We start from the raw sequence: 13,579 nt of genomic DNA on the forward strand, positions 1-13,579 counted from the left end.
GAGCTTTTGGGATCTTGATCTCTAAAAGTCACTTAAGGAGGCATGGGTTAAGTTTCTTTCCCTCTTCTACGCCCTCTGGTAAGCCAGGGTATCAAAATCCACCATTGACCTTTTTCTATACACAAAGTACTACAGAAGGTTTTATTAACGTTCCACTTGAAAAGCTCATTAAAAATAAGAACTTACCCACCATCTCTCTCTCTCTCCTGAGTTTATAAAAGCTATCGAGTGTAGCAGCTTAGAATCACGCTAAATAAAAGCCACCTGCAAATAAGTGTTGTTAAATTTCTTCATCTACATCTTCTATTAATCCAAACCCACTACTCAATCTTTTGTCAGCAAACCTAATGTTTTTCTTCCTGAAAATGTGGATGGTACCAACTGCCTTACAGAGTTGTTATGAAGCTCCAATGACATAATGCACTTAATTAATACGATGCCAGGCCCACCACAGGGCTTAATGCCGACATCATGCCAGGAACAGTTCCAGTTTCTGGGGACGCAGCAGTGAACAAATAAATAGCCACTTTCATGGAGAAATCATTCCAGTAGGGAGAGAGTAAACAAATATACACAACACACACACATACTTACATTGGCAGATGGTAGAAATGCTGCGGAGGAAACAGAACAAGGACATTGGGATTTGGGGTTTAGCCTGAGTGAGACGGAAAGTCTGGGAGGGGTTGGAGCAGGGCAGGGCTGTGACCCACCACCCTGCCTGCTGCCTAAGAATAGACTGTGAGATATTCTCAGGGAACTCACTGAAAGAAGTTTCTAAGCTTTCTTCCCAGAATTGTGGAAGCCAAGCCTGGAAAAGATCAGGTCTCTGAAGATGGCGGTGTGGTGAGTGTGAACACCTGGGGCAGCTGGTGACCTGGGTGTGTATGTTGGGGGCAGCACGGGCTGACCATTCCACGACTTGGCAGAAGCTTCACCACACGAGGCAGGAGAAGAGAACTGAAGCCAAGCTCAAAATTCACTTTATTAGAGGCTGGGGGTAGGAGTAGGTAGGGCCAACTACATAATTTTTAGGGTCTACCCAGTGCAAAATGAAAATGCTGTTCAAAAATTAAAAATTTTGGTTAATGGGCACAACAAAATAGAATGAATAAGACCTAGTATTTGCTAACACAACAGGATGACTACAGTAAAAAAAAAAAAATTAATTGTACATTTAAAAATAACTAAAAGAGTATAATTGGAGTGTTTGTAACGTAAAGGATAAATGCTTGAGGAAATAGATACCTTATTTACCCTGATGGGATTATTACACACTGCATGCCTGCATCAAAATATCTCATGTAACCCATAAACATTATATATACACCTACTATGTACCAATGAAAATTTAATTTTTTTAATAAAAAATAAAAATAAAATGAAGAATTTCAAGATGATAACAGCGATCATTACAGAAGCATGGGTTCTGTGAGCCCGGAGCCCAGCGCAACTGCGCGGGCCACATGCCCTCCCAGGCTGCTTGTTGGCTCAGGGGCGAGAAGGCTATGCTAGACTGAGATTTAGGGATCACGTGTGACTTTAAGTTATCAGGGATAGCCTTTGACTTTAAGTTATCAGGGATAGCCTTTCTAGGCTCATGATGACGGTGCGTCAGCTGCAAATTCAGAGAGGGATTGTTAAAACAGAGATAGAGTTCCTTTTCTCTCTCTAAACTCCTCTACTTTTTACATTTTATTGTTATCGTGGTAAAATATATACAACATAACTTGTCATTTTAACTGTTCACAAAATTCAGAGTCATTATATACATTCACAATGTTGGATAATCGTCACCACTATTTAGAGCTAAAACTTTTTGTCATCCCCCAAAAAAACTTGCACCCATCAAACAACTTCTCCTTCCTCACTCCCCGCAGCCCCTGGTAACCTCTGTTCTACTTTCTGTCTCTATGAATTTGCCTATTTTAGGTATGGAGGTAGAATTATTAACTACCATAGATTTTTTTTCAGTGATTCCAAGCCAACATGGCCTTTGATCTACGGTGCTGTCAGAGCTCTTGGTGACCCTCACCTGCATGTAGAGCAAATCTAAGGCCGCCCTGCAGTCCATCAGCGTGGAGTCGAGGGATGGATCCATATACCTGCAAAATTCAGGAGTGCGAAATTCATTCCTGTGACATGGCTCATGGACACACCTGGCAAGTGCTTTGGAAAGTGGTGGCCCTCTACCCTATGAACCGGGGCCCCCTTTTCTAACAAAACCACACCTCCACTCGCCCAGCTTTCACTCTGCCCCTCCACCTCTTTTGTTTCCTAATTTCTTTACACTGTAAGCTCTTACCTGGAGGGCTCTGAGAGTAAAGAGGCACAAAAAATAAAGCTTTAGGGGAATGGTCTGCATCCCTGTTCATACTCAGCCTCACTCTTGGCCACCAAGCCCTGGAATCCCTTTCTCCACCGCACAATACCTGGCATAGTCGTCTGCCCCATACGGACCCACCCCCATATTCAGCACCCTGCAGCAGGGCCACCCTCATCGGTTGCCTGAGCTGCTCTGGGAGCCTCCTTCCCAGGCTTTCTGTGTCAGCCATGTGCCCTTAACCTCATGCTCCACATTCTAACCAGAGTGGTCTTTCCTGTGAAACTTTTCAGACTCTCATGGTTTCCAGAGTTAGATATTTATTCTGCTCGCTTTCAAGGCTCCTCCCGGGACCACCCCCACTTTCATTTCCAGTTCCATCTCTCACCAACCCCACCACCAATGCTACATTCCAACCATGTTTTCTCTCCTGTCCCCCTGCCTGGAAGACCAAGCCCTCACCAATCTCCTCCCCTGACTGATTGGCCTTTCTTTGCAAGCCTCAAGCAATGCCCCCTCCTCTGGTCCCTACTTCCCAAGGCTGTATTAGCCTGCCCATCCACTGTGCTTCCTCTGCACCCTGAGTTTATTCCAATCGCCGCCCTGATTAAGTTTTCTTGACACCATCTGTGAAGAACCCCAAGGCCAGGGGCCTATCCAGAGTTGCCCCTCTGGATCTTGGTAGAGTGATTTGCAAATCGCAGGGGCTCCGTGTCTGCCTATCAGATCCAGAATCACGAGGAACTGAAATTAATGACTGTAGAAGCACAGTAGTATGTTAAGAAGGGACTGAAACTGTCAGGAAAGGGTACCTATGGCTGATCTCTACCAACCAGAAGGCAGAGGTAAGCAGAGTTGCTACGCTCAGAAGAATAGGGTGATTAGACCAATGGGGTTGGCTTAGACCACGAAAGGGATAAATATGGTGCTTGAAGGTCAACTTCCTTTTGGGGTGGGGAGAAGTAACTGAAGCATCCCTACTTACATTCCAGGTAACTATGCACCCACACATCCCAGAGGCGCCTGTGTGCAGAGAAAAGACCCATCCCAGACTGGGGCTCCCACAGGCCAGCACAGGCACCCTCTGGCCTGGAGGAAGCCATATCATCAACACTGGAGAGATGCACCCAGGCATCTCTCCTTAAGGACAGAACAGTTCTTAAGATGCCACTCAGGCCTCACTGAGGCTTCACCTGCTGGGAATCACTCGGCTTTTGGAGTTAGCCTTCCAGCTCCCACCCAACAAGACTTCCCTCAGGAAAGAGGGCAAGGCACCTGCAGGAGCCTATGCCAGAATCTCCCCTCCAGAGACCTGATCCTTAGCTGTAACAACAGAAGTGGGACCTCCTTTCTTCCCAGTTCCCATCAACAGAGGCAATCTGCCTGAATCTGAGCTGCTGGCTTATAATTTGGGGTAGATGTTTTCTCTTGCATGTATCACCTAGAGTTTACCTGTTTAATAAAGACATAGGCAGTGCCTAATTTCTAATTCAAGCTTCAAGATAAGAAACAGAATTGTCATCTCTCCTTTGATCTCAAGTTTTCAGGAGAGCACATGAGTGAAAATCTAAGCCCCAGGGATTTTTTTTTTTTTACTTCCTATAATCACCATATCATCAATATAACAGTCACAAACATGACCAAACTTACTGAGTATATGGGACTATTCTACATAACCCTTACAATAATCCTATGATGTAGACACTATTTTTATTATTCCCATTTTACAGATAAAGAAACTGAGGCTTAGAGAGCTTGAACAAACTTGGCTAGGTTTATGCAGCTAAGACCTGAGCAAGCCGCGACTTAGATTCACATACTGTAATTCTAGGAACAACTGTGCTCAGCCACTCACTACAGTAAGCAGCTTCCAGAAGAGCTGTTCTCTAAACCATTGAATGGAACCAAGTCCTTCTCCCCTTCTCAGGGTTTCACACCTCAAGAGCTGGACCATTCCTCAAGATACTTCTGAACAGCAGTATACAAATTGCCTCGCTGGGAATATCCTTCCATAATTCAAAGCCACAAACTGGAGCTCTAGAGCAAGGCATCACAAGGTCAAGGGAATTCTTAGATTTCAAAATACTTTTCTTTAAAACCTCTGTACTCAGATAGCAGAATAAACGGACTGGGAGAGAGCGAGCCTAAGGAGCAATCCCCTGTGGCCACAGTAATAAACGCTGGGAGCTGCAGGTTATAGGACTGGGGATGCATAAGGTCCTGCTGCTTGGTGCTATTTTCTATAATATTTTGTTCTCCACAGGCCCCTGTGTTAGTAGAGGAAATGACAGTATTTTCTGCTGAGGGACATTTGTGTCCTATCTATCTAGGAATACAGATGGCCGTGGTACACATCCTTTAGGCCTGTGTAAGCCCAGTACTTAGAGTTCAAATTCACTGCAAACTGGCTGATTCCACCCTTCACCTTCAGGGAATGCCACACTTCTACGGATGAATCGGATCTGATTGTAATCACCAACAAAGTCCCTCCATTAATACAGTCAGTGATGCACTGCAAAGCAAACCCAAGGCCAGCCGTTTCTCACCATTACCTGCTTTGATCCACATCCCCTGGCCCCGCCCCTGGTTTTCAGGTCTTACTTTCTTGTTCGCCTATCAGTAGAGATACAGAAAGATGACTACCCTCCTCATTTTCATACCCCACCCAGCCCCGAGTATTTACCTGAGACTACTGAAAGTCATCCTCAACATCCTATTCTTTAGGACAAATATTCAGAAACTAGTTTATTTCACCCTCTCTCATTTTCATGGCTTTTCTTTTCTTTTTGAGACAGGGTCTTGCACTGCTGCCCAGGTTGGAGTGCAGTGGTGTAATCTTGGTTCACCGCAGCCTCAATCTTCTGGGCTCAAGTGATTCTCCTGCCTCAGCCTCCTGAATAGTTGGGACCATAGATGCACAACACCACAGCTGGCTATTTTTTTTTTTTTTTTTTTTTAGTGGAGATGAGGTCTTGCTGTGTTGCCCAGGCTGATCTTGAACTCCTGGGCTCCAGCAATCCTCTTGCCTTGGTCTCCCAAAGTACTGGGATTATAGGCATAAGACACAGCACCTGGCCTTCATTGCTTTTCTTACAACCTTCTCTAAGTTCTTGGTCTCCAGCTGTCAGGCTGTGAGCAGGATGTGATGGAACTCTGATAAGTCTTGATGGGCAATGGCGAAATGTCCTCAAGCACCTCTGTCATTTTCGGTACCTACTTACCACTTTCGGAGTCCAACCTTACAGTGTTCCACTTCAGAACTTCCAAGACTAGCATAAGGGAGTTCAAAGTCGGCCAATTTTTTCACAACTAGAGAAAGGGGAAAGCCGGTCTTACTGGCTGAAATAGCACAGACAGCTTATATATAGCAGCTTTCAAATGAGAAAATAAAACCTTATTATTGGAAATAATAAAATCACAGTAAGAATATCCTCCGTATTTATATGTAATTTTAACTTTCTGAAGTTCATTCAAAAAATAAATATCATTTGATCCTCAAAAATATCAGCCCCTTGAGTGGGGGATGTTTTACACTGTGATACAGATGAAAAAACAGATCCAGAGACATCCAGCGCCTTTGCAGCTCACCACAGGGCCTAGCAGCCAACCCTCTACACAAGCCCCTTATCTTCCAACACAAAATCACCTCCCCTGGCTTCTTGAGGACATTTACAAACTACTTTGATATAACTGACACCATTTCACACAAAAACCTTGTAATATCTTAAAACATACTATAGAGAAAACAAAAGATATGAGAATCAGATTGTCTTCTTACACTATCTCATTACGCTTTAAAAAAGGTATCTAATAACTCATTGATATCATCCACAAATATTCCTTAACAAGGAAAAGTGATGTTGTGGTGGGGCGTCCTGACCCCCAGAGTCTAGCACTCCATTCACAGGAAAGGGTGCAGGCAGGTGGTCAGTGGTCAGGCCCAGTCTGCAGTAAAGGGGAGGGGCATCAGAATTAGGGCTGGGGGTGCACAAGTGCAGTTACTGGACCACCCAAGGTATGAGTGGTTTGCCTCCACTCTCCCCTAACAAGGACGCAACCTCCCGTTCCCCAAACCCTTAACCCAGTGACTGAGAACAGCAGTAGGGATCATAGCCCGGTGGGTGGCCAGTCCCTCAGCTGTGAGTCCTGCATCAAGCCCCTGCTCACACCTGTCCACCCCATCTCCTAGCTGATTCATTTGTTCCTTCCTTCTTACCAGAGAGCTTGCCCTCCTTGCCAAACTGAATGAGAAAGAGGCCGAAGTAGCCCAAGAGCTCCCGACACAGTCCAATTTTGTGTGATGCCACCTTTAACCAAAAACAAGCAGAAGGGGGAACAGTTAGGTGTGCCCACCATGCATCCTAACTGTGACATGCAGACTTGGAAATGGCCGGTACACAGCAATAAAAAGTGCTGTCATGGGTTAGTGAACACTCAAAGAAAGCTTTTTGGAATCCAAAAACAGTATCCATTTTAGAAAATTTTAAAACACAAAAAATTAGAATAAAGAAAATAAAAATCAGTCCCACCACAGTGGACAGAGGCTGGCCCCAGTTGAGGTTGGTCATCCCATCCCAGATGTGGACAGGATCCCCGATCGTCTTGGTCTTTATTTTCCCCTGGAGGGCAGCAGCCATGCTCCATGAACATCTGTCCTTCTGTGATGTCTGTCCTTGGAGCCTGCACACTAATTTACCTTCCTGTGGGCTGCATTACCAGCTATTTGGAAAAGGATCACTCCCCGCCGCTCGGCTGGCATACAAACATGCACGCACTACTGCCCACCTTTGACACGCCAGGCCTGCTTCACCTTGATGTTTCCTGCGATGGTCAACTGTCATTTACTATGATGTTTGCAAAAAACCTCAGATCCCAGGCACAGGTTGCCTTCCTTCACATTCCTCTTTGACTTTTGTATCAAACAGCTTTCATTTCAACACCAGTGGCTTCATTTTTGCCATCAGCCTATCACGTGTCACCTCACTGCATTGGACATCTACTCATGCTCCCTTAGCAGAAACTTCTACATGACCACAGGCTACCTCCCTCTTTAACACTGGGCTCTCGAGTAATTTCTTTATACTCCTGGTCTTAACTCACTAAATCACCTCTGTAACACTCAAGGAGTCGCCTCCAGGCACTGCCTTCAAGAGCTGCTTTACCCACGGCTCCCAGTTCTCTAGGTGACAGTTGTACAAATACCAGGCTCACAGGGGGCCTTCTCTTGTCAGAGATACATAAATTACCCCCAGGAAGCAGTCTGATTAGGTGGCTGGTATGAGTGGGTGTTCTCAGCATAGCTTGGAAAATAAAGAGCAGCTCAGGAATAGTTTCACCACTTTCAAAGCAATTCCCTTTCCCCTTCTTTCTGTCTCTCTCTTTCCCCCATGCTTTGGGTTGCAAAACGCCCAAAAGCCAAACGCAGTGGGTGAGTGTGTGGTAGGTAACAGCATAGCAAAGACCTCTTTCCCAGAGTAAACCTGACCCAGGTCCACTCAAATTAGATTTCCTTCTTTTCTGTCTAATTTAGGGAAAACAACAAGCTTACATGCCAAGGCAGACAGAGGAAAGGTGTGGAGACAAAAGGAGAATGAAGAAGCCTTTCACATTCATAAAGACATAAATATAAATGCCTTCTTTTGAGAAGAGTGAGCATCAGCAAAAAAATACATAATAATATTTTTCCTCTTAGCAAATGTTAATGATGATTCAAAACACGAACACTATCACTAGCACCACAGTAGTCCTAGATTTTAGCTTGCTGCTGGCCCTTAAAGAGCCCACTGAGGCCTAGCACAGTGGCTCATGCCTGTAATCCCAGCACTTTGGAAGGCCAAGGTGGGTGGATCACCTAAGGTCAGGAGTTGGAAACCAGCCCGGCCAACATGGTAAAACCCGTCTTTACAAAAAAAAAAAAAAAAAAATTAGCTGGGCCTGGTGGCACGTGCTTATAATCCCAGCTACTGGGGAGCTGAGGAAGGAGAATTGCTTGAACCTGGGAGGCGGAGGTTGCAGTGAGCCAAGTTCGCGCCACTGCACTCCAGCCTAGGTGACAAGAGTGAAACTCCATTTCAAAAAAACAAAAAAAAAGAGACCATTGAAAAGTAAAAAGTAGGCTGTGGGTAAGGCAAACCTGGGGAAGCAAAGTGAGAATGGCAGCAAGTGTGCTGGAGAAGATGCAGAAGGTGATTTTTAATTACAAAACTTGAATTACGGTTTTATGCAAGCTAGAGAATTTCCCAGCTCTTGGAAGGAAATTCACACCTGTCGCTGGCCAAGTGATCACTTCACCTGTTACAGAAACTACCACTTCTAGGGTAGAACCTCCAGTTAAACTTATCTGGTCTGATGATGTCAGTGTCTTGGGTCTGAATTTCTCACAAGCCAACATGATTGGAAGAGAGGAAGCACATTTTTCTGATTGCGAATATACCTCATCAAATGTATGCTATTAGTTTCCAGGGAAACGGACAAAATAGATAGTACCACAGAACCCTATTCAGCACTCCCTCCAATATCAATATCAATACCAATACCAATACCAATAATGATCAATAAACACAACTGCCATTGTCTCAGGAACGTGAACTATTTCTATAATTATTTACTTAGACATTGTCTGTAAAGTAACTTACCCAAATTCACACAGTCCTTACACAGCAGCACTGTACAGTTGTGTGTTGCTTAATGACAGGAATACAGTCTGAGAAATGCATCGTTAGGCGATTTTGTTGTTGTGCGAACACCACGAAGTGAACTTACACAAATCTAAATGGCATTGCCTACTATATGCCTAGGCTAGATGGTATGGCCCGCTGTTCCTGGGCTACAAGCCTGTTAGCCCAGGTTTATAGTAGTATAGTAGGCATGTTACTGTACTAAATACTGTAGGCAACTGTAATATTGGTGTATCTAAACATATCTATTGTTATTATTATTATTATTGGAGTTGGAGTCTTGATCTGTGGCCCAGGCTGGAATGCAGTGGCATGATTTCCGCTCACTGCAAGCTCCACCTCCCGGGTTCATGCCATTCTCCTGCCTCAGCCTCCTGAGTAGCTGGGACTACAGGCGCCCACCACCATGCCTGTCTAAATTTTTTTGTATTTTTTAGTAGAGACAGGGTTTCACCATGTTAGCCAGGATGGTCTCGATCTCCTGACCTCATGATCCGCCCGCCTCGGCCTCCCAAAATGCTGGGATTGCAGGCATGAGCCACCGTGCCCGGCCAAAACATATCTAGACATAGAGAAAGTACAGTAAAATATTGTATCATAAACTTATGGGACCATCATTGTATATGCAGTCCAATGTTGACAGAAACATCATTATTATGTGGCACATGACTGTAATTTGAATCCAGGACTCATTCTAAACCCAGAAGATAGAAGACCCCAAACTACCACCACCACCACCTTCAGCTGCAGGCATGTCTAGTTTGGTCAGCAAGCCCAGTGTGTGAAAAAAGAAGTCAATGATGATGTCTTTGGACAAGGGAGGTGCTCTCTCCTGTTCTGAACAATTCCATCCATTTCCAAATTATCTCTGATCCTGCAGCTGCCCCAGACCTACCTGCCTGGCCCTAGACACATGCAGTCTGTGGCTCCGACTCTATCACTGCCTTCCTACTCCTCCTTCATTTATGAGTCAGTCTCCCACTTCTAGATCCTGGGCAATTGAGGTTTTTGTGTTTGGGATACAAACTCCCTCAAGCATCAAGGACCTTTGATACTTTTTAGAAAGACAATGCTGGAAATTGATACAGAAGATTAGCAAGACTGGAAGCAGGGAGATTAGTTTAGGGGCAGCAGTAGAGGTTTAGCTGCGAAACGATAAAGGCTGGAACTAAGGTCGGGATGTAGGATGGAGAGGAGGAAACGGAGAGGCAATGAATATGAGAGAAGCTGGAGATATAGGAATAGGTTAAGTCAAGGCAGGCCGGAAGAGCTAGCAGCCAAAATGGGAGGGCTTCCATTTCTCAGCTCAGAAAGGGTCAGACACCATAACCCAAAAACAAGAACTTTCTGTCCTTTGAAAGGTCCTAGAAACTTTCTGACTCTTCTTCATGTTTATAACTTTATATTTTCTCTTGTGTGTTTCTCTGGCGGATTAGAGCTAAAACCTTCCAGATGAAAAGGGCCTGGGAGCTGACCCCGGGGTGCAGGATGTGGGTGTGAGAAGACGGCCCTCCCTCTGCAGCCCTGCTTAGCAGATGGAAAAGGGGTCTGGGAGGCAGAGCTGCTGAAGAAGGATGAAGCCTTCTGGGTCTTGTCCTGTTAGTCCTCGGAGAGTGGACTACAACTCACGTCTGGGCCCTCTGCACCCAGAATTAGCCCTGACGGAGCAGTGGTTTCAAGAATTTTCCCTATGGGAGAATAGGAACCTTCAAGAACTCCCCTGTCACCCTCTGCCAGGAAGTGTCACCCGCACGCCTAGGTATGACCTGTTTCAGACTCTGCCAAGCCCCACTTTCCTTCCTGCTCCCAATGATGGGACATTCAATAATAAAGCATTTTACATATTTCCAGGCCACATCCCTGGCTAAGTTCCAAGGAAGTGCCAGCAGCCTTCCAAGAGATCTCTGGAAAATTGGTGTCCCCAGGAAGGGTGAAATCAAAGAGGCCCTGGAGGATTGGCTGTGTCTCAGGTTCCTTGGTTGTTCTCCCAGGAAATGCCAGTACCTCTGCAGATAATCATCCACAGAGTAACACAACAGGCCAGAAGCTCCTGGAAGGCAGCCGTATCCCACTCTCCGCTTTCCAAACAGAACTATCCCTAGATTCAGTTCAGGAGCTGGAGTCTAAACAAAGCTTACCTCTAGGACTCTTTCAGCAGTGTCTGATGTTATAATTTCGATGTTAATACTCTCTTCATTGGGCAGAAATATGTCCAGATAAGCTTTCTTGGGGGTGATGTCAAATGTATTCTATAAGCAAAAGAAAAGCAAAATAAATTTCCACACCATTTTTTTTTTTTTTTTTTTTTTGGAGGTGGAGTATCACGCCATTGCCCAGGCTGGAGTGCAGTGGCGTGATCTCAGCTCACTGCAACCTCTGCCTCCTGGGTTCAAGCGATTGTCCTGCATCAGCCTCCTGAGTAGCTGGGATTACAGGCACCCACCACCACATCCAGCTAATTTTTTATATTTTTAGTAGAGATGGGGTTTTACTGTGTTGGACTAGGCTGGTCTCAAACTCAGCGCAATTCTCACTCCCTTGGAAGGAGGAAGGAAGGGCAGGGTCCTTGCCTTCAGCTGAGGCTGCTAATCTTGAAGCAAATGGAGGGAAGCTCTGTGAGAATAAAGTCAACGTAGAGAAGAGCAGGGTTTGGGGTAGGGGTGAGAAGTGGGAGCCAGCCAACTTTCCATGACCTTTTAGTTAAATAAACAAATTTCTCTTTTGTGATTTTGGCCTTGACAATGAAAATCACCTGACTAATTGGAAGTAGTTGAGTTCTACCTTCTCCACTGTAAATGCTTATTTGTAGAATGTTCTTGGCTTTTTTTTACACTTAATTAGTTTAAAGCCAGGTTAGATGGCTACCCAGAAGGTAAGCTCCTTCAGATTAGGATTATGTGGTGAGTTTATCTTGAAGAGTGCCCTGTACAAATAGACACTTAATAATCTTGGTTCCATATTTCTCAAAATAATCCCAGTGAGAAGAGAAAAATTACTAGCATAGTAGTGTCCAAAATGGGGCATTTGCCAGGCGCCATGGCTCACACCTGTAATCCCAGCACTTTGGGAGGCTGAAGTGGGTAGGTCATTTGAGGTCAGGAGTTCGAGACCAGCCTGGCCAACATGGTGAAATCCTGTCTCTACTAAAATACAGAAATTAGCTGGGCGTGGTGGCACACACCTCTAATCTCAGCCACTTGGGAAGCTGAGGCAGGAGAATTGCTTGAACCCAGGAGGGGGAGGTTGCAGTGAGCTGAGATTGCACCCCTGCACTCCAGCCTGGGCAACAGAGCAAGACTCCCTCTTAAAATAAAAAATAAAAAAAAAATACATATATATATATCTCTCTACACACACACACACACATATACATATACACACATACACACATACATATAATAAATTAAATGGGGGCATTTAAAAATAGAGTGTTGATACATGAACTTCCCTCTCTAGCCCACGACTGCATACTTATCCTACAGATATGTAAGAAGAGAATATTAAGGTTAAAGCCTCCAATGTTCTGTTTTGATGTCACAGCACTGGCTTTGGCTGACGTAATCTCCTCTCAGTAGAGAACCTGCACATCAAGGGAGGCAAGAGGTTAAAGAGCCACCCGACCCGCAGCCATTGGCCAGGATGGACAAATCAGTTGGCAACTGCCCTCACTTTCCTTCCTCCTTCTGTCACACCCTACTGGTTTGTATTGCTCTGTTCTCACCTTGCTATAAAGAAATACCTGAGATGCGGTAATTTTTATATAGAAAAGAGGTTTAATTGGCTCACTGTTCTGCAGGCTGTACAGGAAGCGTGATGCTGGCAGCTACTCAGCTTCTGGGAAGGCCTCAGGAAGCTTACAATCATGGTGGAATGCGAAGCGCAAGCAGGCATGAGCAGGAGCAAGGGTGGGTGGAGGTGCCACACACTTTTAAACAACCAGATCTCGTGAGAACTCACTCACTGTCACAAGAACAGCAACAAGGGGATGGTGCTAAACCATTCATGAGAAACCACCCATGATCCAGTCACCTCCTGCCAGGCTCCACCTCCAACACTGGGCACTACAATTCAACATGGGATTTGGGGGAGAACAGAAAACCAAACAGTTGCCCCACCCAGTGGAATTCTGACTCACATTCATCGTCAACCTCATCCACTTTCCCCAGGACTCCAGCCACACTCTCCTCCTCCCTCATTCCCACCAGCTAACCTCACTTCCTATTAGTCACAGAGAAAACAGCAAGATGGGAACTTACTCGACTTCCACTCACCGTCCAGCCTTGGACCCTGCCTGTAGCCTTGCTCTATCTTTCTTTGTCCTACACTCAATTTAAAAGGTGCCCTTCCTCCACCTGATCCCAGACCTTGTGCAGTTCTCCTTCCAGAAGGACTTGGAGCCACTGATTATCAAGGTCCCTCCTGCATACTGCCATCTTCCACTTCTCCTTCTCTACCGGCTCCTACTCACCAGCAAACAACAGAAAGTCAGAGACTTTGGGTAGATCATCTCCAAGGGAAAGAACCTGATGTGCTTGACTATGGGGAAAATTCTGTCTTCAGCACTGCTATATAACGGAAG

At 45.3% G+C, this 13,579-nt stretch overlaps 1 protein-coding gene across 20 annotated transcripts in view; it reads right to left on the bottom strand.

Moving 5' to 3' along the window:
* Positions 1–13,579, bottom strand: part of SNX31 (sorting nexin 31) — a 70,835-nt gene that overhangs the window by 33,424 nt on the left and 23,832 nt on the right. For 19 of the 20 annotated variants that reach the window (XM_077943921.1, XM_077943920.1, XM_077943919.1 and 16 more), the window contains 4 exons: positions 11,139–11,249; positions 6,540–6,630; positions 5,545–5,632; positions 2,036–2,105 (listed from right to left, as the gene is read on the bottom strand). In XM_077943921.1, coding sequence (XP_077800047.1) covers positions 2,036–2,105; positions 5,545–5,632; positions 6,540–6,630; positions 11,139–11,249 — 360 coding nt within the window. The remainder of the gene's footprint in view (positions 1–2,035; positions 2,106–5,544; positions 5,633–6,539; positions 6,631–11,138; positions 11,250–13,579) is intronic. The other variant, XM_077943931.1, reaches the window with a different exon arrangement.

The sequence above is a fragment of the Macaca mulatta genome, chromosome 8, assembly GCF_049350105.2.
Source record: "Macaca mulatta isolate MMU2019108-1 chromosome 8, T2T-MMU8v2.0, whole genome shotgun sequence".
NCBI lineage: Eukaryota > Metazoa > Chordata > Mammalia > Primates > Cercopithecidae > Macaca > Macaca mulatta.